This window comes from Accipiter gentilis, chromosome Z (assembly GCF_929443795.1).
Source record: "Accipiter gentilis chromosome Z, bAccGen1.1, whole genome shotgun sequence".
Classification (NCBI taxonomy): domain Eukaryota; kingdom Metazoa; phylum Chordata; class Aves; order Accipitriformes; family Accipitridae; genus Astur; species Astur gentilis.
The window spans coordinates 12,981,266-13,008,938 of record NC_064919.1 but is presented as its reverse complement, the minus strand read 5'-3'; the positions used below and the strand labels follow the sequence as shown (position 1 = coordinate 13,008,938).

Sequence of the window (27,673 nt, the reverse complement as noted above, 5' to 3'; positions counted from 1 at the left end):
GGTCCAGCAAGGCAGAGGAGATTTGCATTTTGTGGTTTCTTGGATTTTGGACCGAATTTTCATCTGAGCATTTTTTTCTGTGAGATTTTCAGGTTTGTTCCTGTTGAGAATGCAAACCAAAACCTGATGTTCGTGAATAGGATAGCTTTCTAGTTAGGAAAAAAAAAATATATTTTGTGTTTAATACATTGCTAGCAGTTATTTTCTTAGACAGGAAGAACTTTAATTCCAGTGGTGATTCCAATGGCCTAGTCAAAGAAAGCTAAACCTCTCTTCTGCCATGCTATGTCCTTCCTCCCTTCCGTTTGATAGGAGCTTCCACCCCCTGGAAGCTGGGTTACCCTTTCTCAATATTCCTTTTGTGGAGGTGTTTCTTTAACTACTCCGGAGGAGTTACAGGCTTAATGAAGTTTTGCCAACCATCCTGAACTTGTCATACTGTACATGGAAATTTTCATTAAGTTTACAAGATCCCTCCAAGCCCCAAAGCATCCAGAGTTAACAACATGTATTATAACATATGCTATACCCTTCAGCGGGTGCCTGTCATGGATCTGGAGGAAAACCACCAGCAGCACTCTGAGATTCCACTAGTAATTGACAGATAAGGAGAGAAAAGAGAACAAGAAAGGGAGTGTGAAAAAGAGAGTGTACCAAATGTCTTCAGCCATAGTGAAATCTCAGGCTAAATTTGCCTGTTGAATCTCAAGGTTTGAATTAGTTCACAGAACTGCGGATTTTCAAGCTCTTAGAACTTAGTTTCTTGCTGTCTCACAAGGCAGTGCCACTTCATACTTTGATCTATTGAAACTGCATCTTAAAACTGAAGAGAAGTTTCATTAGGTTCTTCTTCTCTCCTTTGTTTCTTATTTCTAAATCAGGAAAATACTTTTCAGTTCTAGCTTAGCTCTCACTAAAAGAAGGCTCCTCCTGAGACCTGCAGCCATTGAAAACTGGCAAATTGAAAAAAAGGAGCATGTCCTTGAGGAAAATGTCAAATGGCTGCTAGTGTGTTACCTTATGCCACATAAATGTGCAGATCTTGATAACCAAAAGAAGAAAGCAAATAAAAATTTTAAACGAGTTGGAAAAACTTGGATTACGGCTAGGCAAGGAAGTACTTAATGAAGCATTAATTAATGCTTACAAAACATGAGCAGTTTGGAGACACTTGGAGTTGGACTCATCTACTGTAGAGACAGAAAAGCTTGACTGTGGAGCCTTTGCTCTGAGTACAACACCTGTCAGTCAGTGTTTCTCCCTTTCTGCTTAACAGGTGTCTAATCATGAACCCCTTTGTGTAACCCTTTTAGGGGATGAGATGCCTTTGTATACTTTACTCTTTTATTTGTGAGTTGTGATTTTTAAAAAATGCTTCTCCTGAGCAGAGCCTTCTTCTGTTACAGCCTCTCTTTGGTGGCTTTTTGTCTGTGATAATATGCACAGGTTCTATTGTGAATTTACTGAGTTAAAATGACTGGCTGTCATCTAAGGAGAAGAGAAAACAAGAAAGCAGGAATGTAAACCAAGAGGAAGGATGCAAAATACCCATGACTAAGCAACATTGAATTGATGCCTAATTAATACTTGCAACAACGTTCCTCACTGTCATTCTGTGTATTTTTTCTTTTTCTTATAAATCTTGTTTGATTCACTATGGGTAACAATTTGAGCATAACATTGCGATGGTTAAATACAGAAGAAATGTAAATGAGTGTGTTTTTCTAGTGAGGGTATCATAACATCACGATGGGTGCATACAGGAGAAATGTAAATCCATCTGGTTTTCCACTGAGGGTACTGGAAGACAAGTGGATGAGAAAGGTGGATATAGGAAGCATGTGCTATAGACAAGGCAATGGAAGTTTAGTAGGTTAATTATCTTTAAATAAATCTTGTTAAGACATTAAAAAAAAAAAAGCAAAAACGTTCATAATTATTGCTTGCATAAAGACTGTAGAAGATGGCTTTTACAGATATTTTGTGTAGAAGATAAATACATCTGGAAGCATGCGGGCATGCTCTTCCAGATTTTTTGCAGTGAAATCTGCTTTCTCAAAAATTTGTCCCCTGAAGACCAGTATTTCCTGCTTTGCTTTTGGAAATTCGGGTAGAGGTTCTCCTGCTTGTTGCTATAGGAAGCAAAGCAAAGGCTGAGTATAAAAAAGGATTTGGATGCTGAAAGATTTTTCAAAATGGAGCACACAATAGAGATAAATTCCTTTGGCTTGGTAGTTTAAAAGCATAATGTTAGTAAATCCTTCATGTCAGGTGGGGGTTTGTTTTGGTAGGAATCACTGACAGAAATGAATGTTAGCTTGCATGATACTACAGTAGTTTTGCTTGCATTTTTAGTGGCTTCTGGCGCCTAAGTAGTTTGTTTCCCACCTGTACCACCTGCTTTATGAAGATGGGGCATTTCTGGCAGTAGAAGCTTCTTTTGATGAGTTTACTCCTTGAAGCTTTACTGACAGAGTGATACCAAAAAGGTTCCTAAGGCACAGTATGTATGAAGTGTTAACAGGTTTTCTCATTTACTGAAGTGTTCCTTACAGTACTGTAAAACCACTATGATCTGCTTTCCCCATGTGAAACCTTTGAAGGGAAACAGTAGCAAAACATTTTTAATTTTTTTTAACTTTACATTTTATAAATGTGACTAGGAAAAAAACCTGATGAGGTTGGGATTTTATTTTCTTTATTTTGTGATCTAAGTATTCACAACTCAGTTGGGGAAGATCATGCAGACTTGCTTGGGGGTTTTCCTTTGTTTTGGTGGAAGATTGTTATTTTGTTTAAGATTATGTGTACCTCATCATTTCCAAAGTGGAACTTTAATCCAGATTCAGTCCATCAGAAAAACTCTTTAACAAATTGTAGAGACAGACAGTGAGCTTTCGAAATCATCATAAAAGTGTAAAAGTTTTAACATTTAACCAATGGTTTTGCTTGGTGTCATGGTTTAAACCCAGCCGGTAACAAAGCACCACAAAGCTGCTTGCTCACTCCTCCCCTCGCCCTGGCCCTGGTGGGATGAGGAGAAAATATAAAGAAATACTCGTGGGTCAAGGCAAGGACAGGGAGGGATCACTCACCACTTATGGTCATGGGCAAAAGACAGACTCAACTTGGGGAAAAACCAAAATCAATTTAATTTACTACCAGTCAAATCAAAACAAGGATACTGAGAAGTAAAACCAAATCTTAAAACACCTTCCCCCAACCCCTTCCCAGGCACAGCTTCACTCCCGATTTTCTCTACCTCCTCCCCTCCGGCGGCGCAGGGGCATGGGGAATGGGGGTTGGGGCCAGTTCATCACAGGTTGTCTCTGCCGCTCCTTCCTCCTCAGGGGGAGGGCTCCTCACCCTACCCCTGCTCCACCGTAGGGTCCCTCCCACGGGGGACAGTTCTCCACAAACTTCTCCAGCGTGAGTCCCTCCCACAGACTGCAATCCTTCACAAACTTCTCCGCATGGGTCCTTTCCGCGGGGCAATCTTCAGGCAGACTGCTTCAGCACGGGCTTTCCCATGGAGTCACGGCCATCTTTGGAGACATCCACCAGCTCCAGCGTGGGATCCTCCCCAGGCTGCAGGTGGGCTGGGGGGACACAGCCTCCTGCCTCACCACGGGCTGCGGGGGCATCCCCTCCTCCGGCATGCCTCCTCCTCTCCTTCCTCACTGACCTTGCTGCCTGCGCAGGTCTTTCTCTCACATTCCAATCTCCTCCCCCACTGCAGGTTTCCCTTCTTAAATCCGTTCTCCCAGAGGCGCTACCACCATCACCAATGGGCTCGGCCTTGGCCGGCAGTGGGTCCAACTTGGAGCTGGGGAAATTTCTAGCAGCTTCTCACAGGAGCCACCCCTGGAGCCCCTCCCCTGCTACCAAAAAACCCACTACACAAACCCAAAACACTTGGAAAAATGTAGAAAAGGAGCTTTTCATGGTTAATTTGGTACAAGTTTTTTTCACCTAAACAAATGATATGTGCAGCTACTGGTGGTTTTTTAACCAAATCCTTAGTTTTGATAAGCCTGTTGAAGTGAATAAGAGCATTTCCAGTAGTGTTAATGAGTTTTGGATCAAGTCCTTGGAACTGAGTGACTCATTTCTCTCTCTTCTCCAGGCCTTATGTATCAACTTATATATATCTTCTGTTGCAAAAGTAAAAATTTTAAGTAACATGATGGCTAATATGGAAAATGATGTTTCTTTGGTGTAGAATTTTTCTAACTCTGCACCATGTAGCTTGTTTCCTTTGCTTTTAAAACTGAACTGTAGCAGAGAAAGAAACCCTAAAACTAACCAAAAACCACCAACAGAAAAGTTTTCTGGGTATACCAGCATCATTTCTGAGGAAATTCTTTAAAAATGAAGTTTTAGGGTGAAGGTGAAAACCCAGATTCAATTTTGACATGCGCAGACCAGAAAAGCAGAGGTGTGTAATTTTACATATGTGTGCAGTATTGAAAAACATCTCATCCTTTCCAACTAGATGTCATCTGAGGCTTTAGAAAATAAGTTCCTGTGCCACAACAGACTCTTTCTTTGTATTAAGTACAGAGCTATTTCTGAAATAAACTTGATGGAGACTTGGAAAGTGATGGGAAAGTTACCCTTTTTTCCTTATCTTGGAAGTGACTTGTCCTGATCACCTCAGAATGTCATGAAAATAAATACAGGCCCTGGCCAAAGTTCATATGTGCAATTAGAGGAGAAGAATCAACCATCTGCAGGGCTTGAGAGTAGCAGAAACCATGCTCTGGACAGAAATAGACATGACATAGAAGTAGTCTCCAGCCTTCCAGGGCCTCCCTGGAGCTCCCAGGCTATCCTTTGGCCACAGTGTAATCATTGTAGGCAGCTGTCACAGTGAAGAAGGCTCCAAGTGTAAATACAGCACCAGCTAGGTTTAGCCTTTAGTTAAATGACTGTAAAACCTTTACTGTTAAGCCCGGGCTTTGCCTTGAGTCTCTAGACAGGATTAAAAGCAGGCTGTCTTGCCTTCCTTGAGATTTTACATGGTTTGAAAACATCCTGTTCCAGCTGTGCAATCCCAGGTGAAGTGGGTAGTTTACAAACTTTGTGCTGAACATGTCTTCCTTAACTGACTGAAACATTCATCAGCCAGTTGTCACAGATTTTTTTGACTGGTCTTGCAGATTTGAGGATCATTTTCAGGATTGGGACTTGTATCATACCAGGCACTTAATGGAGGAATTGTCTGTCCATTGAATCCCTTAATGAAAAGGTTTTTACTACAACATTCATTGGTTACCCCTATGGATTACGTGATGTCATCTTGTCTTCAGTACCTTTTCAGAAACACATAGCCAGGATGTTTTCATAGACAAGTGCACACACATACTACTCCTGAACTTGTGCCAGTCTCAGAAATTAAAAGCAGACATCTTGGCATTCTGTGAGCCTTTAAGTAGCTTTTGTCTTAGAGAAGAAAAAATAAGAATTCTTGAAAGAGTGCAGCAGGGATAAAATAACATGGCAGTATACAGCAAAGAGTGTTAATTATTGAAATGAGGAGAGAGGTTAGGAGACTCAGAGCTTGTTTTAATTAACTATTTTGTCCCTCGTGGCTCCCTAAGGCTCCAAAACATCACCTTTAAGTACTTAAATCATTCCCAGGATGTAATCTGTGCTACAATTAACTTGTAAGGTTTAGCCTTAGTTCCTGTAAGGTTGTGAATAGGTATCGGGATTCCTAGGATCAATAAAGTCTTCCAAAGTCTTGTCAAAGCTGATTCATTTAACCAGACTGGAACATAGTGCTCTTAATGTGACAAAATTAGGCAGTCACTGCGTCTCTGCATTTGGAGTTTGACGGATTGTACATGGTGTGTTTGTCACTTGGTCAAACAAATTTGACTCTTAGCTGTCAGAATCTGTTTTAGGTTGAACACAGAGTGTAGGAATATTTTCATTTTATTTTTAAATCCTTGGCTTGACTTACACGGTGTTAGTCACTCTACCCAGGCCAGTGAATATTGAAAAGTGTGTTCTCTGTAAGAATAAGTACTATTCCCTTCAACATTTTAAATGAAATTGTCTATTTCTCTTCCAATATGAATCAAGTATTTTGTATAAAATGCAGTTTCCATCATTTTTCAAGTGTTCAGAGGTGGTCATCTGTTAATTGCCCTGGGTTTGCTATGAGGGATAATAAAATGTAGAAGCAAAGGTGCACAAAGCTTGCCAGGTCATAACCCACAGTTAAGTAAGTCATTTATTTGTTTGCAGATTTTGACCTAAACAAAGTCTTTCAAGGGATATTTACCCAAAAGGCAATATAGATGTTCCTTCCACTACCTTCTGTCCATTTGGCCACTACTACCATAAGAGACTAAAGATAGTAGTGAGAAGGGATGAGATGGCCTTTTTGTTGCATCTCCTTTTCAGTCCTGTCCAGCTGACTTCTCTGTGTTCTCAGTGGAAAATTGTCTGGCAGGTTCCTCAGATCATTTCACAATCAATTCCAGGTGAGAAGCCCTCTCTCTCTGTCCTCTGCAGCTATGCTCCTTGCTTCCTCCTGCTGTGCACATTTCTCTGTTTCTTCAGCCACAGCTGTCCAGAAATACTTCTGACTCTGGTACCACTCTAGCAAAGGCAGTGGGCAGCAGGTAGAGGATGCTGGAAAAAAACACCATGATGAAAAGAGGCAAAAGACCACTCAACTTGGAGCAGAATTAGGGCAAATAGGTTGCAGACATTTTATGATAAGCTTAATCTATCTACCAGGTATTCAACAGCCAGAATGGATGGGAGCAGTTTGGTCTGCTGTCTTGTAAGCAGCCTTGTTTTCTTTTGTCACTCTAAATAATCTCCTGCAGATGGCCCAACCTTCTCATCCAGAAACAGTGCTGACTGCATGGTGGAGTGTGACTGGGTCTCTTGAGAATGAAAAAACAGCAACACAGATCAGTTTCATCAAACAGGAAATTGGTTTCTCCTGGTTTTATTGGTGTTTTGATGAAAACAGAAATCAGGACTCTGCTCAGAAATGGGAACCTCTTCAGGCCAAAACCCTAGGGTTTAATTTGTTACCATGCAAAACAAAGCCAGACCAGCAACTCACACTTCCAGGGCAGATGTTTTAGTAGGGCTGACATCTGAAGGTAGTTTAAGGAGTTGAATATTTTCTCCCTAGTCTGAAATTTATTAAATATGAAGTGTTTTCCTCCACAAGAATGGGAAGAATGAATGGACCTTTGCGGGGGGTGGGGAGTTGAGAAAGATTAGTTTTACAGAAGTGTGTATAACTTAATGAGTCATGTAGTCTAATTGTAGTCACGTCGTTCAGTTGTAATTTGGACCCGACAGATTTGAAACAAAACGCAATAGGATTAAGCACTAACTTGCAGTTTTTCATTAGTGTAAAGTGTAGAGGAATGGCAAAATCTCCTTCTGTGTAGGTGTGTGCAGCTGTACTGATTTTACGCAGAACTGCACACTATTGTAACAACCTAAGATCTGGCTCCTTCTCCTGGCCATGAGGCAAATCTGCTCGGTTTTCTTCCATGAGAGCAAAAGAAACATTCTGAGGATAGCTAAAAAATAAGTAGATTTTTGGCCCAGAAAGTTCAAACAAAGGGTGTTCACTTGTAAATGCCATAGTAAATACCCATGCAAAGTTTCCATCTCCTTGTAGTTTGTTTCTCAAGCAAGAATGCCAGAAGATAAAGTACAAGAATTTTCCTACGTTATGACTGCTAATGCTGCATGTTTTTTTTTTCACAGATTATTGCTATTAATTCCAGCCTGTTTGTTGGTTAGGGCTTCAAAGAATAGTCCAGACTATAACATTCCTATTGCTATTGTCAGGCTTCCCTTCAGCTCCAGTTTTTATGGTTTTATGATGGAAAAGTGCTTGCTACATTCTGACTGTGTTCCCCTAGGAAAACTCTCACCTGGAAATACACATAGGTGGTATTAAAAACTGGAGGGGGGTGCGGGGGCGGGGGGGGAATGTCAGTGTGCTGGTGGAGCGCAGAAACACATACATCTACAAAGGCTGAGAATACTCTAAGTCACATTAATTTAAGGGCCTATATTTATATTCTGAGTTTAATGTCTGTGTAAAAACACCTGAGCTTTGGAGGAAAACGTTGGCCTCTTACTGTGTTTTCTCTTCCTGTCCCTCATTTCACACTTTGCCAATCTGCTGCCCTCAGAGCATCCTGTGAAGCCTACATAGGCCTGGAACAGCAGTCTTTTAAGGCCTGCTGCAATTACTTTAGGAGACAAACCCCATGCATCTTACAGCAGCAACAGTGTGTGTGTTTACTCTGGGGAGTCCAGGCCAGTGCAGAGGTGCTCTAGTACCTTTAAATGCAGCAGCTAACTAGTTTAAATCTTCTGCATCTTTTTTACCTCTGTGAGGTGCCACAGGTCTCAAGACCGAGCGTATGGAAGAGGGGTTTGCTTGCAGAAATATGAAGTACTGCAAAAGTTACTCTTTCAAGTAACTCAGTTCACAGGACTAGGTTTTTCTAAGTACAAGGAGAGTGGGAGGCTGAGTAGCCTTATTCTGTGGAGTCTTGGTGTCAACACAGAACGTAAGGAATGCTTACCAAACCTCATGGTTATACACCAGAATAGCTATGTGTAGTTAAGCTGGTGTTTCTTTTGGACTTCCATTATTATCTATCTCACAGAGGCATTACTTTGTATACCTAAATATACTGTCATCCTCTAGCCCTGTTTCTGTTGTCAACTTGGCAAAGAATATCACCTGAAATGCAAATATTCAATTTTCCTCTTTTCAGAGTCTAAGCCTTTGGCTCAACGTAGTGAGGATCAAAATATGCAGTCACTTGCAAATCCCTTCACTTCAATTTTATGTGATGTGAATTGTAGAGGAGTAAAACACATATATAAATTTTTCTCTCTTTTATTTCTGAATGGAAATTCAAAGTACAATGCCTTACAAAATACAACACCATTTTTTAAAACACGGTACTTTTGTGAGCACCCGTATTCTTCCCACTTGGCCAAAAACACTTCACAAAACTGTCCCGATGGCAGCACAGCGGTGGTGGTTAGGTCACGGCACAGGAATACACAAAGGCAAAGACACTTGGTCTTTGTTAGTGACTCAATTTCAGCAATGGGAGTAGCCAAGCTGTATTCATGTATGACTTTTTTAGGCGGACCAGTAGCCCACCTTGTGCTCACAGTCCAAACCCATGAGAACAGAATGTGATCACAAAAAAATTTGGACTAAGAAGGAGCATACCACGCTCAGACACTGAGGCACCCTCTGCCAGTATCTCTTTAATATAACAGTAGCTGAGGCTTACTTTCATTCTTACCTTTTCCACTACTTAGCAGTGATGCTCCTTTTCGGTACTCATGCACTATAACGGCTGTCCTAGCCTAGGTGCCAGAAGAGTTTGGCCTAGAAGCAGTACTGAGCTGTATTGTGGCCCCAAGAGCATGGTTTGCATGGCCCTCAGTTCTGGTTGACAAAGGATGTCTCATGCTCTGCCAGCCTCGAGGATTCTGCTGTTTTCACTCTCCTGATAGCTCTTCACCATCACCACCAGCAGTTCTTCAGCAGCTGCCTGGGCACTTTCCATTGTGTCACAGGCAAGAAGGCAACTTGCACCCTGAGAACGTGTGGGAAGCCCCTTCCTATCTTCTTGTTCTCCCCTACCCCCTTCCTTATTACTACCTATCCCTCAAGATGCAGGTGATGGATTACAGCTGTTTGTTTTTTGCCTCAAGGCTGAAGCAAATTTTAAAAGTAACAAGTTCAAGGTCTGTGAATGTGATGCTTCACAAAGTTGTCTATAACATCTTAAATTTCACTTCCAGTGATGTTAGAGATTGATTTATTCTCACTACTTTTAAGGTCATTTTGGGGAGGCCTCCTACATTGAAGTAAAAAGTGCAGTGTTTCATATATTCCTACGTCAGAGAGGTAGTTTATCATCTGTCATTTGCATCCCTCACTGGTTCACAATCTGCAAAAGTGCAAGAAATTAGCCAAGAACTTGGCTCCAACTCAGGAAAAACTGGGTTATTTTTAGGCAGCATTAATTATCTTGTGGACCTAACTAATTGGAATCAAGTGCTGTTTAGAAATAGATTTTCTAGCTAAAAATCAGTGGTTCAATAAACATAACTCTTAGGTCCATTAATCAGTGATTTAATCATTATCCTGGTTACGTTTTTTTTCTTGCTTCAGGTTGCAGTTAAGAATGTTTCCTCCTTCTTATTCTACATCTCTGCAGGTGTAGATGGCCTTGTTTATGGCAAAAGAGCTCAGAAAAAGGGCATGCATTTAGAGAAGAAGGTAGGACCAGACGTGTGGCAGACCTTTTTCCTCCCAAAACATAGAAAAGACGTCACTGCTCTTTAGAAAGAGAATAAGTGATTCTGTTTCTTCAAGGTGGAAGAAATACCCTTGAAGCTGAGATGAAAATGGGGAAGTGGGACACAGAGCACAGTTTCGCTTTGATGTACAGAGAGGCTGAGCACCTGACAGTTCTTTAAAGAATCTCACTGCTGTTTCCCTGCTCCCCTTCTGGTGGCAGCAGCAGTAGGCTATTTCATTCTAGTTTAAACAATCGCAAGTTGCTACTTTAGCACGTTTGGTCAATACTGAGCAAGAATGGGCCTTATGAACACATGACTCGCTAGCCAGGGATTCCTGCTTTATGGGAGAACTCCTACATTGCAAAAGGTTAGGTCTTTGCAGAGTGGCTAAGAGATGGATACTAGGTTATCGCTGACTAGAGGGGGATGCAAAGGTGTTGTTCAGAAATGTTTGAATGGAGGTTCTCCACAGAAGGAAGCTTTGTTAGACTGAGGGCTAAGGCCATGTATTTGGTTGTGGTACTGCAACATAATCTTTTTTATCTTTAATCTTTTTTACCGTAGCTTTTGCATTAATAAAGTTTACTTTGTTGGCAGGCACAGGATTTAGTACTTAAAACACATTCCTTTAGTTCAAATCTGAGGTAGTCCTTTTGCTTGCAGCTGACATTACTTTAGCAAAATCAGATCTGTCCTTAAGGAATTCCTTTATGTCTTGCAAAGAAATGAGAGAGGAGAAGGACAAGGGAAAATGGAGGAAGCAGTCACTTCTCCAATGTTTCTTGAGTGGTTAATAGTGAGCATAGTGATGTAGTTGTTCTCTCAGTGCTTTTGCTTTCTATAAATGCGACTCTATTTTAATCTACATATTTAGATAATTTTAAGAGAATTCAGGAGATCCTGTCAGTTTCCATAAAGGTTTTGCATGAGGAATGGAGAGTGGGATTTGTGGCATTTTTCACAGTAAATCACTGGTATTGGTAGTGATTCCAGGAATTAAGCAGAAACTGTAACATTGAGATTAAAACAGTTTACTGAACTCTACACAGGGATAGCTGTGCTAGTTTCACAATATGTAAAAAAACAATTGGCAAAGCCACCACTTTTTATTGTCTGATTACTGGCCTGAGCCACTGCATGTGCTTCAGCTCTCTTAAGTTAACCAAAAACTGTCTGACTCCTAGCCTGGGCTGCTACGTAAATAAACATGGAATTAGTGACATATGTTCTCCATCTGCACAGTCATGTGCTAAATCTTCAGTGCTCAGAAATGTTACTTAATAGGAGTATAATCACTGTTGTTGAAAAGTATATTTAATGATAAAAATAAGGGATGTGGAAAAGAAGCCAAGTTTGGCACCTAATGCAGTAGTGACAGTTTATTGAGGGTCTGGCAGAAATGGCTTCACTTTCCTGTTTATAATAGCTTTTACTTGCTGCATTCCCCATCTGTGATTCAGCAACTGGAACTACTCTGATCTGCAGAGAAAGGAAGCAGAAATAGATATCCGTTTTTTTTTTTCTTCATGATCCTATGTACCAACAGCTTCTGGGAGTGGGGGTGTAGGAGGCAACAGCAGAAAGGGAATGTTTCACATTAGACTGATAAAATAATTCAGGACCATACAAGGTTCTGTTAATATTTTGCCGGAGAGCAAATTCACAATTTTTGCCTGAATGAGAAGGAGAAAATCTGAGGATGTAGAGTCTTTGACTCCTCCTGGATTCCTTGTGCAATTTGCTGCTCTCAGGAAAGCCAGTTTGGTCATTCAGTTTGACCAGAGAGCCATTTTTTAATTACAGTCCTAAGTCCCAAGAATCATTGAACACAAAACTGTTCAAGTTGCTGAGTAGGTGAACACAATGGAAATGGATCTTGAACCACCAGGCATGTTCTTCACTGCAGAAACATATCAGTGCTGTGAAGCTTCGGGTGCATGCTTTGTCAACTTCTAAACTCAAATCCATTATTTTGGTTAAAATTACCTTTGAGGAATCCCAGGAGGAGGTGATCTGTTGAGTTAGCCGTGTAACATGACAGTCTTGGTCCCTGCTTCTGACAGAAAGTGTAAGCTATGCTGAGGAATCGCTGGCTGATTTGTGGTGATTTCAGCATGTCCCAAGAGTTGCAGGCAATGGAGTAGATTCTGACTTCTGTCCGGTTTCCTCTGGGTGTAGCACATCCGGAGTTGTTAAGGAATCAATTTTTTTTCCCTAGCACCAGCTCAGACTTCTCTCTTTTCCAAGTAGTTCCTCTTTCCAGTTGTGGATAAAGGAGGACTATTTCTTGCTTTCCAGTGTGTGCCTCTAGCTCACGCGGAAGTTAACCAAGCAGCATATAGTACAGCCCAGATGGAGCTTTTTTGCTCTTCTGATGCCATCACTTGGGATTTGGTCTAGGGATAATTTTGGCCCTTTGGGCATCTAGTAGCTGCTTATTAGTCCATCCTGTTAGGGAGGTGATGGATCGGTGCATTTGTTGGTACAATGAGGAGCAATGGAAAAGTAAGAAAAAGTATGGAGTGACTTTGCTCCCTGCATCTGATTTGAATCCCACTCTGCAAATGTGTCCTTTTCCTTGCCCTCCCTTTTCCTTCTTGACCCAGAACCCTTTCTGTCAGATGAAAGGAAGAGTAATTTGATACGTGGTATGATGGTTGGACCAGGCCTAGAGAAAACTGGGCTTCCAGTGCCGTCAGACAAGACAGATACTAGATCTCTGAAACAAGTATTTGCTTATCTGTGTGTAGCACAAACTAAACAAAGTTTTGGGGTTCTTTTTAATGGAATTTGCTTTACTTCAGCCTGTCTGTATTTTTTTACAGTTATATAAAAGCAAAAATATAACTTCACAGCAAGTATATTAAAAAGGCAAATAAGTGCACCTAGGACAGGATGGTGATGTTCCTTTTCAGTGTTTATGTATTTAAATAGCAGGAAGCTATCCAGAGATCCAGGGCACTTAGAACAGTACTATTTAGAGTAGGATGTGCTGTCACATCAGCAGTGATCAAGGTTTACTGAGGAACGTGCGTCTGTGATTATGGTGAAGACCACATCCAGAGAACCCTACTATATACTAGTTCTGCTCTGAGCAAAGCAATTTCAGAATTGATTTGATTTCCCCTTTTAAGTAAGGGTCTGATTGTGTGTGAAATTTTGGACACAAAACGTTCTCTTGCACAGAAATACATTCATAAATAATCTCTATTTGCATGGCAAACTTTACACAGTTAATTAAGTTAATTTCCCAGAAGGATCTTTTTGTAGTTTTGGAATTTGTTGTACACTTTTAGCACGATACATTTTAGAAATATGCAGGAGCATGAGGACATAAACCAGTATTCAAGCTCTAAAAATCAAAAGTGCTGGCATGAGCTGATATCCATAGCTAATAGGCATGTTAATGTTTGCTTTGGGTACTTCCTCCAAATGTATCATCAAGGCTAGATTTGATGTCTATGCAAACAGCAAATCTCTAAACACTGTCTAAAATGCCACTGAGATTTAAACCAAAAAAGCTTCATTTCAATACATGAATGCCATTTCTGTGTACACAAATTTCACAAGTTGTCAGGGTATATCTTGTGAACTTGTATCTTGAATAAAGCATGGGTAGGGTCTTTTTAAGTTACAGTACAGCACATGGAATCAGGATTTTCTTTTTTTTTATTCCTGAGTAAGCCACATGCCTTGAGGCAAAGAGAGAAGTTACCTTTCATAAAAGTGTGTATAGTAGTCTTTATTTTTATGATTGTAAAAGATTTAAAATACTTTTCAAAGCTCTGTGTCCTTGCAACACACATGTGGTTCAAGTATCAATCTGTTTAAGGCACTTTCCATGTTTTAAACATACAATAGTTGGTCTGCTTTTTAAAAAAGTTTTAAAACTGGGCATAAATGGATTTTCTGTATATTCGCAGTACTGCTACTATTAGAGGAGAATATTTTGCAGTCAGAATTATTGCGTAGCAGTAATCCTATCTAAATGTGCTGGCCCCAAGCCTACCTAGGAATGCTCAGCACAGTTGTGGCTCACAGCCAGACTTCCCTGTGGAAGAAGGTCCTTGTAGGTGTCCTAACTTTTACAAGCTGTAATAGCTCTTGGGCTTATATTCTTCAGCAGGCAGATTGTTCCCCATGCTTGGGGTACTGAGATGGGATGTTCACCCAAGGGACTGCATCTCCTTCCAGGCAACTTTCCAGTTCTTCTGCCCCATGGGAGAGGATCCAAGATTCTCATTTTTATCGTGAACAAATTATTTTCTGCTGAAAGTTTGTTATGACTGTTAGAAGTGCTTAAAGCTCTAGAGCTAGATCATCTCAAAGTGTCATTCTAAATGCTGCAGACTATTTGGTAGAGGAATATTGCAGTTTCGATCTCTGTAAACTCAATTAAAAGGTTTGAGAACCCCTCCCTATGTATCAGGTATAAGTGCTATCAGGTAAGAAGCTAAACTTCTTACTTGTTTCAGCCTGCTCTCTCCAGTGAGAAGAAATTTGAAAATGTGATAAAGAGATGGAGCAAAATACATCAAATAGGAACAGAGAAGACATCTAGCTTGTTAAATTGCTAATCATGTTGCTGTGAGAAGGATGCTTAAGGAATACTGACAAAGAGCAGATGGATGAGCAGGTTCAATGCTGTCTGAAATTAATGCAGAGCGCATGCTGGGTTTATAACAGGAGATATTAAAGAGCTGGAGAACACACTGAGACTTAGCAGAAATCCTTCCCTGATCCCTACACTTAAAGGCAAGCTCAAGGTTTTCTTTTGCAGTCTTTGTACAAGTCATACATGTCAAATGTTTAACTAAAGCCACTTCCTTGCGTACTTTTTGTAATCCTAGCATGCTTCTGGCTCATGGGGTTTTTTATGGCACCATACATGTTGCAAACTGCAAAAAGGTGGATTACAGTACCTGCCAAAGATTTAGATTTTTTTCTCCTTAGCTTTCCAAAGACATTTCATGGGCACAAAGTGCCTGTTCTGAGAAAGCTACTGTATAGGAGATTTAAAAAAAAAAAAACACTTTCCCAAATTTAAATGTGATAACAAAAGCTGTAACTTCTGGATGCAGTCTCTACAGTAGCGACCCAGGGTGTGGAAAGTCTTTGAGAAGCAGACTTAAATATCTTCATGTGCAAGTCCAGTGAGGTGCATTTCAGAGGCCAGAGTAATCTGTTTTTTTCTGCTGGCCCAAGCTGAGCATTTATTGGCTTGTGAACACCAGGAGAGAAACCCACAACCATGTTTCATTGTTTGGTTTAGTAGAATAGGCTGGAAAATTACAGAATCCTGGGGCACATTGGTGCCCCACATTTGCAGAATAGAATAGTTACAGCAACAGCCAAGAGATATCACTGCGAAATACATGGCGAGGGCAGGGAACTGGGGAGCTTCATGAAATTGTGGCTTCAATCAGTATGCCTCCCATGTTATTCCTGTCCTTCCCTTACAGAGGCCACTCATGAACTGTGCAGCGACAGTAGAATGGGTTTTGGAGGCAGGAGGGAGAGTTAGGCAGTACTACATGCTAGTACTGCAAGACATCCCAAACTCTTTGTCTGCTGTAGCAGTAGGTGGGAAAGCGTCAGGAAGTCTCTGGCTGCTTGGTGTGGAACAGGGATCTCCATTTCCTCTGTGACACTATGCATTAGCCTTGTAAAACATATTTTATTTGGCAGGCAGGCCATTGTCACAGGGAATACATAACAGCCCCTTCTTCCTAGTGCTTCTTCTAATAGGGGGTGCGCCTGGCCCTTCCGCAAATCTGATCGTGTAGTACCTTGTCAGGATGAGAGGTGCAAATGTCAGGGTAGAAAGATGTAGCACATAATAATGTACTGTTACTTCTTTGTACTTCCTTCCTTGTGAAAGTTTTTACTTCTATTTAGTAAAATAACTAAGCTTTATAGTCAGGCCCATTCATGGTGGCAAATTTAAAATGACGGATGGCAAACACAGCTACCACAGTACTTGTTTCACACACACAAAGGCCAGGGTGACATATTTTCTAATTTTTTTATTATTATTTTTATGCTGTTGCCAAGGCACAAGAATCTTAGGTGAAGTAAAGCAGTGGGAGAGAAAGCCCACACCTTCAGGCTGTAGTTCTCCTCCACGGGCATAAATGTGAGTTAATTTGAGGTTTTGGTTGTCCTGTTATGATCTATAATTCAAAGTAGTTCTAGGCACACACTGTATCTTCCACATAACTTCCAACAAATGACTAAAAGTACAAGACGGCATATGCTAGCTTGAATGCCCATGTATATTCAGTAAATAGGTATTCATGGTATACTCTGATTCTGGGACAGATTCACCACTTCATTATGTTGAATGCGTATCCATGTACTCAGTGTCATAAAAGTAATTCCAGTAGCATAAAACCAGTTTGATTATATGGAAACCAGGCTTGCTTTCCTCATTTAAGAAGTTTGGGGATTGAATTATAAAGACTATTTATATATTTGTGATTTGTATCAAGATGTCATTTCATTTAGGCTTTACATGTATGCGGAAAAATGAGAATTAGAGACTACAATCATCACAATAGCAGTGTACAAATAGAGCTCAGGTTGATGCAAGAGAGAGCAGGATATTGCCTAGCTGATTCCTGACATATCCTGCAAAAGATAAACCCTTAATCAGATCCTTCATTAGCATAAAGTGTGGAAAGAGCAGCTCATGCCATGGATTACTTAGTAAATGTAGTTAGTGAGAGAAATTATACATTGAAGAAAATACAAAATCCCTCAAATTAAGCTTTGAAATACATGGAGTTTGAATGTCCTCTCTCTTACACTGGGATAAATGGAGAATAATTCCATTTCAGTGACTTAGATACACTAGTGTAGTTGGAGAGGAAATTGAGCTTTCCTGCTCTCCCAGGATTTTAAAAGATTTAAATTTCTAAGGCAGAATTGTTTGTCTGTAATATTTGTACTCATACATTCTGAGGAAGAATTGTGACCCTGTGTCACAGACTAGAACCCTTTGACACATGATCTCTACCTGTTTAAATCCAGACTGGAGTCTTCCTGCCATTGTGTGGGTTCAATAATGGTTGGCTTAACTTTGCCAGTGGCTTTAGTATTTGCAGTTTTTAAAAAAGCCAAACTGGATAATATGTGTTAAGTGTTTGATGAATCTCTGAAATATACCTGGTTTTATGTTGTTACTTTTACGGTGTTAAATTCCTCTTGCTTGAAGATTAAAATATCAAATTTGTCATTATTGTAGGCAGGCAGAGCTGAAGAATTGCTGCTGAATTTGGAAGTCTGTCCTTTGATTTCCTGGTGGACTTTCCTAACTTTCCATGTCCATTGTTCAGCTTCAGGCAATGTCTTGACATATGGTTATGCTGTCAATACGTATGCATTGACTGCAGTGTTTTTATGTCTACCCCATGGGTCTTTCTTTCTAGCAAGCCTGTGTCATATTTCCCTTTTAGTGATTTCTTTTCTATGCACAACTCTTTTTTTTTTTTGATAGATAAAGGAGTAAAAACATGTATTAATTTGGTGGCCTAAGAAGTCATCAAGCCCTGTAGTGTTCAAAACCAGAAGAAACATGCTGGATTTTGTTACATTTTTTCAGTTAGTTGTATAACCTAGGAGAGTATAACTGAGGAATAAAATGCAGGAGGCATGCTGAAGTAAGCATCCATTATTTCCTTGCGTTTCTGATCAGAAGGGTATTGCACTGTCATTACCACAGACAATAGAATCTGAATGCGCATCATTGGTGAATATCTACCATTTTATGAAAGCAGATTGATGACAATTTCAGTGTGAACCATCTTTGTGTGCTTGGGGAGCTTGCGGCCTGTGCTTGTTTGAGTTAGCACACTAATCCCTGCTTCTAGATATCCTTTCATTCCTGTAACAAATTGGTAATCCTTCAGTGTAACTCAGTATTCACTATTCTGGTCTTAAGATGAGAATTACATTAACCAAAAAGCATTTCTTTGCTCATCCCCTTGTCTCTGGGCAAAGAACAACATGGTTCGCATATAGGCAGTAGTTAAATCTTTCGTTGAGAAGATCATACATACCGATGTGCACATAAGTGTCCTCTCTGTTTAAAGGCTGTTATTGTTAAAATGGTTTCCCCATTTAAAAATTCTTGCCTTTTTTGTCATTCTTGGCAGTGCTGGATTTATGCTTATTTACACTAGGGTTCATTCACACACTGTTTTGAGCCTTTATATGCCATCACATTGGCGGCAAGGGGAAGCAAGCCTTGAAAAAAAGTTTAAATTGTTTGTACAGATTAGCGCTGGAGAGGGTGATCTCTCCCTGCAGTCAGTTTTTGCAGGTATAGAAGGCATGTCATTGAGTGCAGACTGGTGACTAGAATGCAGTGAAAATTTGGGACTGCGTGATTCTTGGAAGAGACCCCAGAGAGACATCGGTATGATCAGTTGTGGATGGGGCCACATGTGCTCTTCAGATGTGCTTGCCCCTCGAGTTCTCTCTTGCCTCTGAATGCATCAGTGTGTGTAGACTTGGGCCATGCTGTAGTGCTGTCTGGAGCAGGAGGGGATGGGTCTGCCATCTAGCTGGGTCAGGTATGGACAAGTCCAGTCTACAGCAGATGGCTGAAACTCTGCTCTTCCACAGCTTATTTTGGATGGTTTTAACCTAAGCTGTCGCCAGGCTAACCTCTACAGCTGTCATGGAAATGCAGAGGTCAGCATGCTTATGCTCCATTCTTAAACCATCTCTTGGCATCACAGGATAGACTGTGTGACCTCACACACTTGGAAATAGCTCTGTAACCAAGTGTTATCTTGTGGAAATTTGGAATGTAACTTGTGTGGATTTTTGTAGCTGAATACATGTAGGGAAGATGTGGTGTCAATGAGCAGTTGAGGGACTCAGGTTTGGAGAAAATTTTACATAAAAAACAAGATAGGATGTAGTTCGACTTTTTACAAAGGCAGTGGGAAGCATTTGAAGCATACAAAAAGAATCAGGCCATTTGGAGTACTTGTCTTTTCCAGTAGAGACATTAAGAACAATTTTAACAGTATTATTTACCTCTTGCTGCTTCACTGGAAAGAGCAAATTGTAAGTGTAATTTCAGAATGAACCGTTTTTGTTGAAGCCAGACTGATTCAAAGCCCTAAGCAAATTGTTGGTTTGTTGTTAAAAAAGCCCATCATAGAATAGGTGATTATTTTTATCCCAGTTCTCAAAACAGAAACAGGAAAGAGCTGCTGCTTCTTCATCTAAGGTGCGGTTGCAAGAAAGAAGTTAGGTTGGGTTTTTTGTTGCTTGGTTGGTTTTTTTAATGATACACTTCTTTTAGGTGTTGTTTTATATGCCACACATAGAACAGAAGAGATTCATTTACTTTTGATGGCACGTGGAGGGCAGCTTTGTCATACAGCAGGTCCCTGTGATGCTTAACTTGCACTCTCCTGCATCCTTTTGGGTGCACTTTATCACTTTGTGCTGGATACCAATTAGTTTTAACAAGGATGCACAGAGACTGCTGCAAAGTGCCAGAGAGAAGTATTTCAGAGTAATACCTCTGATACTGGACCAGTTTGGAGGTGGTCATCTGACGCATGAGAGAATATTTCAGAGACCTAATGTCCAAGGAGAGGATTTCTGCACAGAAGAAGGGCAAAGAAGCAGTAACAGTCCAAGAGGAATATCTTGGGTGGGAAGAGCAGGTGAACGATAGGAAAGGGATTTTTTTTCAGATGCTTTTCTGAAAGTCCCAAAACAATAATGAAGAATTCCCAGCTCTAATTCTGACTGGATTTTTCTGCCCTTACTCCTTCCTGAAATGCTTTGATTGGTACTTTGACTTGTTTAAAATACAGATTTGTGAAGGCAATTTACAGCACCCCAAATCACCACTTAACTGCTAGCCACTCGGTTGCTTTCTTCAAAATAAAACTGCAAATTTTTCTGAAAAGGAAAGAAAAATATTCTATCTGGAAGCTATTCAAAAGACTGTACTCCTTCTGGAAAGAGGAAATGCTAACTATTCATATGAGTTGATTTTTTAAGGTATAATCCATAAAATTTGGCTTATGAAAGTCAATCCTCCCATGACAGATGAAGAATAAGGAAGCTGGGGTTTCTTTTGCATTTGTTTTTCGGTTTGTTTTTTTCCCCGCCCCCCAATTGCTTAGAAAGCAGGAAGTTGTTTTCATTAAAAGGACAAGAGTTAGAGTATCTTAGCATCTAACTCAGAACAAATAGAGCTGGTCCAATATCTGCCAAAGAAAAGACTGATGCTGCCACAATCTGTGAACTCCAGGAAATATACCTCAATAGGAGAGATTTGCTCCAGAAGCAGAGCGCACCTGACTATGTAAGAAGGAAGGCACTTGAGGATTTTTATGGTTGTACAGTTCCCTATACCATCCAGAGCTGCATTCGATGGTACAAAATGTGCTGAGGGGAGGAAATCAAAGGCTGACTTGCAGTCTGCAATAGAAAGTGTGGCCATTAGGAAAATATGTAGACAGTGAAATTAATGAAATGAGAGGTTTTTGGGCTGGGTTTCAGTGTTAATATTACATAACCTTCTCAAAATATTTCCTGAACTTTACATCAGGAGGTATGTTTTTCAGCACAAGTGTCTCTGAGGTCTGTTTCAAGTAGTAATCTACGCAATCCATACTTCACTTTATCAGCACCTGTTGATTAGTCACTCCCTTGTTTCTTACACCATCCTTGTGAAATAAATAAAGGTAATTATGGTGGTTTCTTTAAGAATAGAATTCAAGGCAGAGAGAGGTGAGACTCAGACTTACCCAACCAATCTGAAGCTCTCAGGTGAGAGGTGCCTTTTACCTATGCATTTTCCCTGCCTCTGAAGACATCTCCTGAATGTCTTTAAGGCTTGTGCATGTAGTTGCACAGAGTTTAAAATATTAAATGGGATATAAATGAGTGAAAAAGCTTCAGGGAGCAGTTGCTTTGATTAATTGCTTCATTGTTTATGGTTCATACATTTTAGCAAGTATAGTGTGTGGATCATATATAATCATAATGTGTAAATCAAGGGCAGGGGTTTTTGTTAGCTTGTGTTAGCTTGTTACTAAGAACTTGTATGCATTAAGCTTTGGTGTAGTTTTGAATGGCAAGGATTTTGTCTGAACTAATTTTTTATACCTCTAAATCAACAATGTCTTTGTGAGGTCAGCACCGTTTTATCAGTGAAAATCTGCTGTGTCTTCTGGGACTGGGCTTCTTTTCAAGAAGATTAATTATGGACTTAATTTCAGTCCCCAGGCAGTCACTGGAGAGACCTCCACCGAGTTTGGTGGGCTTTAGTTCACCCCTGTAAGAACTCTACAGCACTTTAAGTGGAGAATGCTCCTGCCCTAAGTGACACTGGATGTATGAGGTAGAAAAAAATAATGTAAAAAAGTAAAGCAAAACACCTGAAAAATTATGCTAGCTGTGAAAGGTGGATATCCTGAAGTCCTTTCTGGCATGTTTTCTTTTGCTCAACAGCTTGTCCACCAGGAACATACAAGCCTGAAGGTTCACCAGGTGGAATCAGCACTTGCACCTCATGTCCCGATGAGAATCATACTTCTCCACCAGGAAGTACCTCCATTGAAGATTGTACATGCCAGGAGGGTTATCATGCTGTAGGACAAACCTGTGAAGGTAAGTGTTTCCATCCAAGAACAGAATACCCCTGGAATGCACAATGCAGTGCTGGGACAATTTTGTTATTTGTGTTTGCACTGTGAAGGACATGTCAAATTGCATGCAAGTTTTTCTGTGTCATTCTAAAAGATGAAAAGTACCAATATGCAAGTCCAGTTGGAAATGAAAAAAATTGTTTTCCTTCAGAAGCCTATTGCAATCCAGCTAGCATAATAACTCTGTTGTCATTGTTTAATTACTTAGTTGTTCACTGCCCTGAACTGAAGCCCCCTGAAAATGGTTACTTTGTCCAGAATGTCTGCAACAATTACTTTAATGCTGCCTGCGGCATCCGATGCAAAGCAGGATTTGATCTCGTGGGAAGCAGCATCCGGCTTTGTCAGCCCAATGGCCAGTGGTCTGGATCAGAGGCTACTTGCAGAGGTATGGGTGTTGTGTGTTTGAAAAAGTCTTTTCCTGTTGGATTAGTTTGTTCTGAACAGTGGTTTTCTCTGCTCAGTACATAGCTGGGCGTGCAGATCTGATCCTGTTAGCTCATGGGTGAAAGAATGTTCCAAAGGTAAACTCCCACTCCAATCACTCCGTTTCTCTCCTTCCTAAAATGGCAGGAAGACATCTACAATAGAAAATGCAGAGCAATATTTGCTAGGTAGACAGTCTTTTGCAGGGAATCTACACTCTCCTTCCTTAAGCCTCTCTCTACCCAATTTCTATGAATTTTTTATCTACATTATGTAAATCCAGCAAACCTACCAAGTAGTGAAATACATAACAAGGCCTTGCTGCATGGGTATTTTAGAATATCCACCAGACTCCTGGCATAGATGGGCATTGGCGTTAGGAGACATTAACCATGGAAGAATTACATTTTGCTTTCTTAACAGTTCCTTCTTATGAAAAATAGGAAAGCTTGGGCCTTGAGCATAGTCTTCAGAAGAATTTTGAGTGGACTTTTACTAGGAGACAACTGGCAGTGTCCTAGAAGTTGACTGTAAGAGAATGTCAGCTGAAAAAGAAATAACCAGAAGGTGTGAAAGGGGGGAGACATGGGAAAGAGCATCCTGGAAAACATTATTTCTGGAGCTCTTTCAAGTACATAGGAGCACAGTTTTGCTTTGTCATCACTCATCTCTGCTTGAGGTTGGGTTCTTGATGATTTAGGTGAGCAGCAACCCCCTGTAGTCCTGTCTGGTATGTCTTCCAAGGAGGGCCTGAAAAAAACAGGTAGCAGCCCTCATCTCCTCAACAGCCACATGTTGCAGTTCAACATGTTTAACTTGAGTTGGATGCACTTGACATTAGTATGCTGCAGTGGAAGCTAGTAAATAAGAAGTCATCAGCTCCTTCTGTAACTTGCCCTGGCACTGAGTTCAGGGAGAGAGATAGGGTAGGTCCTTGGATGCATAGCACTTTATACCACTACAGCAAACACTGCAGCCCTTAAAGAAACAGCAAGGCATGATTCTGAAAGGTGAGTTCCTCAGGACATTCTTATATAGCAGTCCACTTCTTCTTATGTTGCAGGACTTTCTTCAAATAATCCTGGGAAACTTAGTCTTTATAGCTTCCAGTGACAGAAGGCAGGAAGCTTTCAACAGAAAATAAATTGCTGGCCAGTACCATAAGGGTGTCTTGAGAACCTAGACTTAGAGCTATTGACTTCCCAGCAGTCAAAACATAGACTGAAGATGCATGCTTCTTCAGGTAGACTGGGATAGTGGGAAAGAGCACCTGCCTGTCAAAGCTTGTGTCACACAGTAGCTTCCAGTGCAAAAAATTTGAGGAAAGTTGCAGTCAGCCACAAAGAAAGGATCCTTCATCTTCACTGTAGAGAAGTGGAAGATTGTAGTACTTGGAAAACTTCCTGGAGCATTAAAAATATTCACCTATTGGGTGTTGGTGCATGATCTTCTGTTAACAGGGAATTTGGAAGTTGAGGGAAAAGTCTGCCTTGAGATACTGTCTTGATGCTGAATTAATATCCTTCAAAGCATTGAAAGGATATATTTGTGCTTTTTTTGTGCCATTCTCCATCATACTGAAGACTTGAATTAAAAAAAAAAAAAATTAAAAATCCTACCTTTACATGTGCTGGATCTGCTAGTCTCAATTTACTCAGACTATGAAAGGGAGCAAGATCAAAGGCACAGTTTATAGCTGTCTTGTTAATCCCAGGAGTATTTTATCACATAAATTAGGAAGGGAGAGTGAAGGAAAATCCCTTTGCACTGGTTTGGATTTTGACATTAAGTACTCCTTAGCTGTTCTGCTAGCTAAAATCTGCTGTGGTATTGGAAAGTGATTAATGCAGTCATGTCATGCAATTAACAGTGACCCATGAAAAAAACAGCTACAAAGCATATATTTAATCCAGAAAAGTGTATTAGGAAAAAACCCAGAGCAAGCAGAATATACCATTGTTGTTGTTTTCACTGGCTTTATGGAAATATTTCTTAGTCATGGAAAATGCCTTATTGTCAAGAGGATGGTTTTGTGTTTAATGCATGGAGCCAGGATAACACAGCCTCAGTTACAGGTTTCTGCCAGAACCATACTGAGACACTGAGTAAACGTGAATGGTGAAACACTGAGGAAGCAGGAGCACTACAGCTATACAGTCCTTCCAGAAGAGGTGGCTAGTCTTACCAGGTAGATGAAGGGAGTGCCTTCTCTGTAGGCACATTAACATTGCTGAGAGCCTCTTCAATGCTCTTAATTCATTCAGGCTTTCTCAGTAATGCTGTAGAATTTGGTAGCATTTGCTTGCTTTTACCACAGATTGGGTATTAAAGGCTTCCATAGAAACCTTAAAAGAGAAAGCCTATTCACTTCTGTGTAAAGCATGTGTTATTCAGCTGTAAAAATGTCTTTCTTACTCATTCTACTACAGTTAAGATACAGCATATTAGGAAGCTGCTCTGAAGCTCAGAGTGCATCTTGCAAGATGGAAATTTCAGTATCTTTTTTATACTCTTAAATGAACTTCCTAGAGGATGCCTGTGTATACACAAGCACAAGAGGAACAGTACCTTCAGAGAGTAAATATGAGACAGTGGTAATGCAAAGATACATCAGGTGCATTTGAATGGCTTTTTTTCTTTTCTTTTTTTTTCCTATCCATATCCATGGGTTTTCTACAGGCTTTTTTCCAATCAGGTGCCACTATAGCTGTTTTCAAAAAAGACATTATTTAACATGTGGTTTTTGTAGCATTGAGGGGCTTGTAGTTATTAGCATTTATACAGCTGACTTTCATTTGAAAGAGTGCTCAGCACATCTGTCCATTTATTAGTTTGAGGGTGATCTGTTCAGTCTATGTGTCCACTTGTAGGCCTGTTCTGTCTCATCGGTGTGCAGAGTAAACAACTACTGGGAAAAGGAGAGAAAGTTGCTAAGTTGGCTTACTTTCAAGTGCATTTGGAGAGGAGCTCATGATTTGCTTCGTACCTGGTGGCAGCAATGATGGGTTCGTTGGTAAAATCGCCATCCCAAACCACAATGGAGAAGTCATCCAGATCTCCGAAGCCACCCATCACCAGACCTTGCCTTCCTGCCAGCAAGGTCAACAGAAGCTGTGGAAAACAATCCAGGGAGAGCAGAGTTTAGGGAACCCCAGTGTTCTTGATTATATTTTTGAGCAGTTACACTGTTTGCCCTTCTGTGTTTTTCTCCCCCCTAATAACTATCGAACATACTGAGTAGTATCTGCCAGCTTCAGCTGAGAGCAGGGTTTTCAACCATGCGAGTTTTCCACTGATTCTGGAAAATCAGTAGCTGGTTATTGAAGAGGCATGAACTATTTAAGCAAAAGGTGCACTAGGACCTGAGCAGGCATCTACACTTTTGGGCTTGCTATCACCCGGTTGTCATACACATATCATCATCACATAGTCATGGCCAGACAGTAGGTGTCTACAGCTTAGCTGTTCAAGGGACCGAAAGGCCAGGCATTGTGTATGTAGCTCAGTCTTGTCCAGAGGGTGGCAAGGGGGCAAATGCAGGATCATAAGATACTGGCTGAAGAGGAGGGGAGCTGGAGGCAATGCAAAGGAAAGAAGTCCTTGTAGAAGAGCTTGAGGTTATGACACTGAAACAACATAAATTCAGGCCATACCAGTGCTACTACTTTTTATTTTGTACTATCACTCAGCTGTTTCTGGGATCAGTCTTAATTGCAATGTAGCTTTGTGTTAAATTACAGCATCAGGATTCAGTAACAAAGCCGTAAGACAATCTGAGGATCACCCTCCATGCCCCACTTCTCTTTCTGCACACACATCCTGCACAGGACTGCATTCTCCTTGGCATCTCACTGCTTGCAGTGTTTGTGAGACAAGGCAGGAGAAAGGCCTCTGTGCTGAGCAGCAGCCAGGACTGCCTCCATGGGGAGCCCAACACCTGAAAGGATCTCAGCAACAGCCTGATTTTTTTCCTTTTCCTCTCTCATGGTCCCATTGTCCATGAATACCTTGTATTTCTTCTCTCCCCCCCCTCCCCCCCACCCCGATGAATATCTGCTCTTCTGATATGTGGAGGCTCACATGTGTCTGTGGCTACATCAATACATATACTCCAGAGTGCCTGAGAATGTTCCCAAGCACTGGGACACTGTTATTTGCCCTGTTAATAAGCTCTTAGGCTCTTCCCTGGCATGCACTCAGCCTGTACGAGACTGCCAGTTGGAGATCTCCCAGAGAACTCGCAGGCATGGCTGGGGGATTAGAAACTTCCAAAGACACACACTTTTCCACAGGATTCCATTTGCCTGCAGCTGTCCTTTTTTGAAGGTTTACAGACATTACTAGTACAGGCTACACACTGTGTGCCAGGTGCCTTCAATGGCTAGGAACATTTCTGAACACAGTTAGTTTGCTAGCCTGGACTTACATGAGAACTTAGGTGAGCTCCGAAGTGTGTGCCCAACCTCATACATGCTATGTAAGACTTGGTTTCAGGAAGAGGAAGGCATCAAGCCTTTGAAAAAAATCAGCCCTTTTCCAACCCAAATCTCTAAATTTGTACAAACTACTGTAACTAGTGCACAAGCCAGTACCTGTCCTACCCCTGAAAACCTGGGCAAACTAGTGTAACTCCACTGATTCTCAGTGCTGCAGAGTGAACTGGTGGGTTTTTTTGCCTTTGCAGTTCGAACATGTCCCAAACTTCGAGCTCCGGAAAATGGACACATTAATTGTTCAACAGCTGATATCTCCTATAAGACAGTATGTTTTGTGACCTGCAATGAGGGCTATGAAATAGAAGGAAACAGCAAACTCACCTGCCAGGGAACCTCACAGTGGGATTCAAAGGAGCCAAAGTGTGTGGGTAGGTATCTGATCACGCTGTCTGTTCATGTCAGACTGCAGCCTTTTCTGACATCCTGTCACGAGTGAGAAACTCTCCCTATTTTAATATCTTCTCCCTATTTTAATATCTGGTGAAGCTAAGATAGGAATGAGGATTAGTCTATGGATGTTTTATAGAAGTCTTAGGGGTTGGGGAATGACAAAGGAATTTGTAAATGGAGAAAGTTGACAGATTATCATGGAAATCCAGCACAGACAGCTGATAACTAAAAGGTTGTTACTTCTGGTGAGTGTTAAGACACTGTAACACAATGTGTTGTAGGAAACATGCAAGTTATAGCATATACTACAGATTAAATGTGAACCAGGGGTTTGAGTTA

General features: G+C 40.8%; 1 protein-coding gene across 1 annotated transcript in view; it reads left to right on the top strand.

The window, feature by feature from the left end:
• Positions 1-27,673, top strand: part of SVEP1 (sushi, von Willebrand factor type A, EGF and pentraxin domain containing 1) — a 126,766-nt gene that overhangs the window by 23,891 nt on the left and 75,202 nt on the right. Inside the window, exons 4-6 of the mRNA XM_049794922.1 lie at positions 21,826-21,984; positions 22,231-22,410; positions 27,133-27,312. Coding sequence (XP_049650879.1) covers positions 21,826-21,984; positions 22,231-22,410; positions 27,133-27,312 — 519 coding nt within the window. The remainder of the gene's footprint in view (positions 1-21,825; positions 21,985-22,230; positions 22,411-27,132; positions 27,313-27,673) is intronic.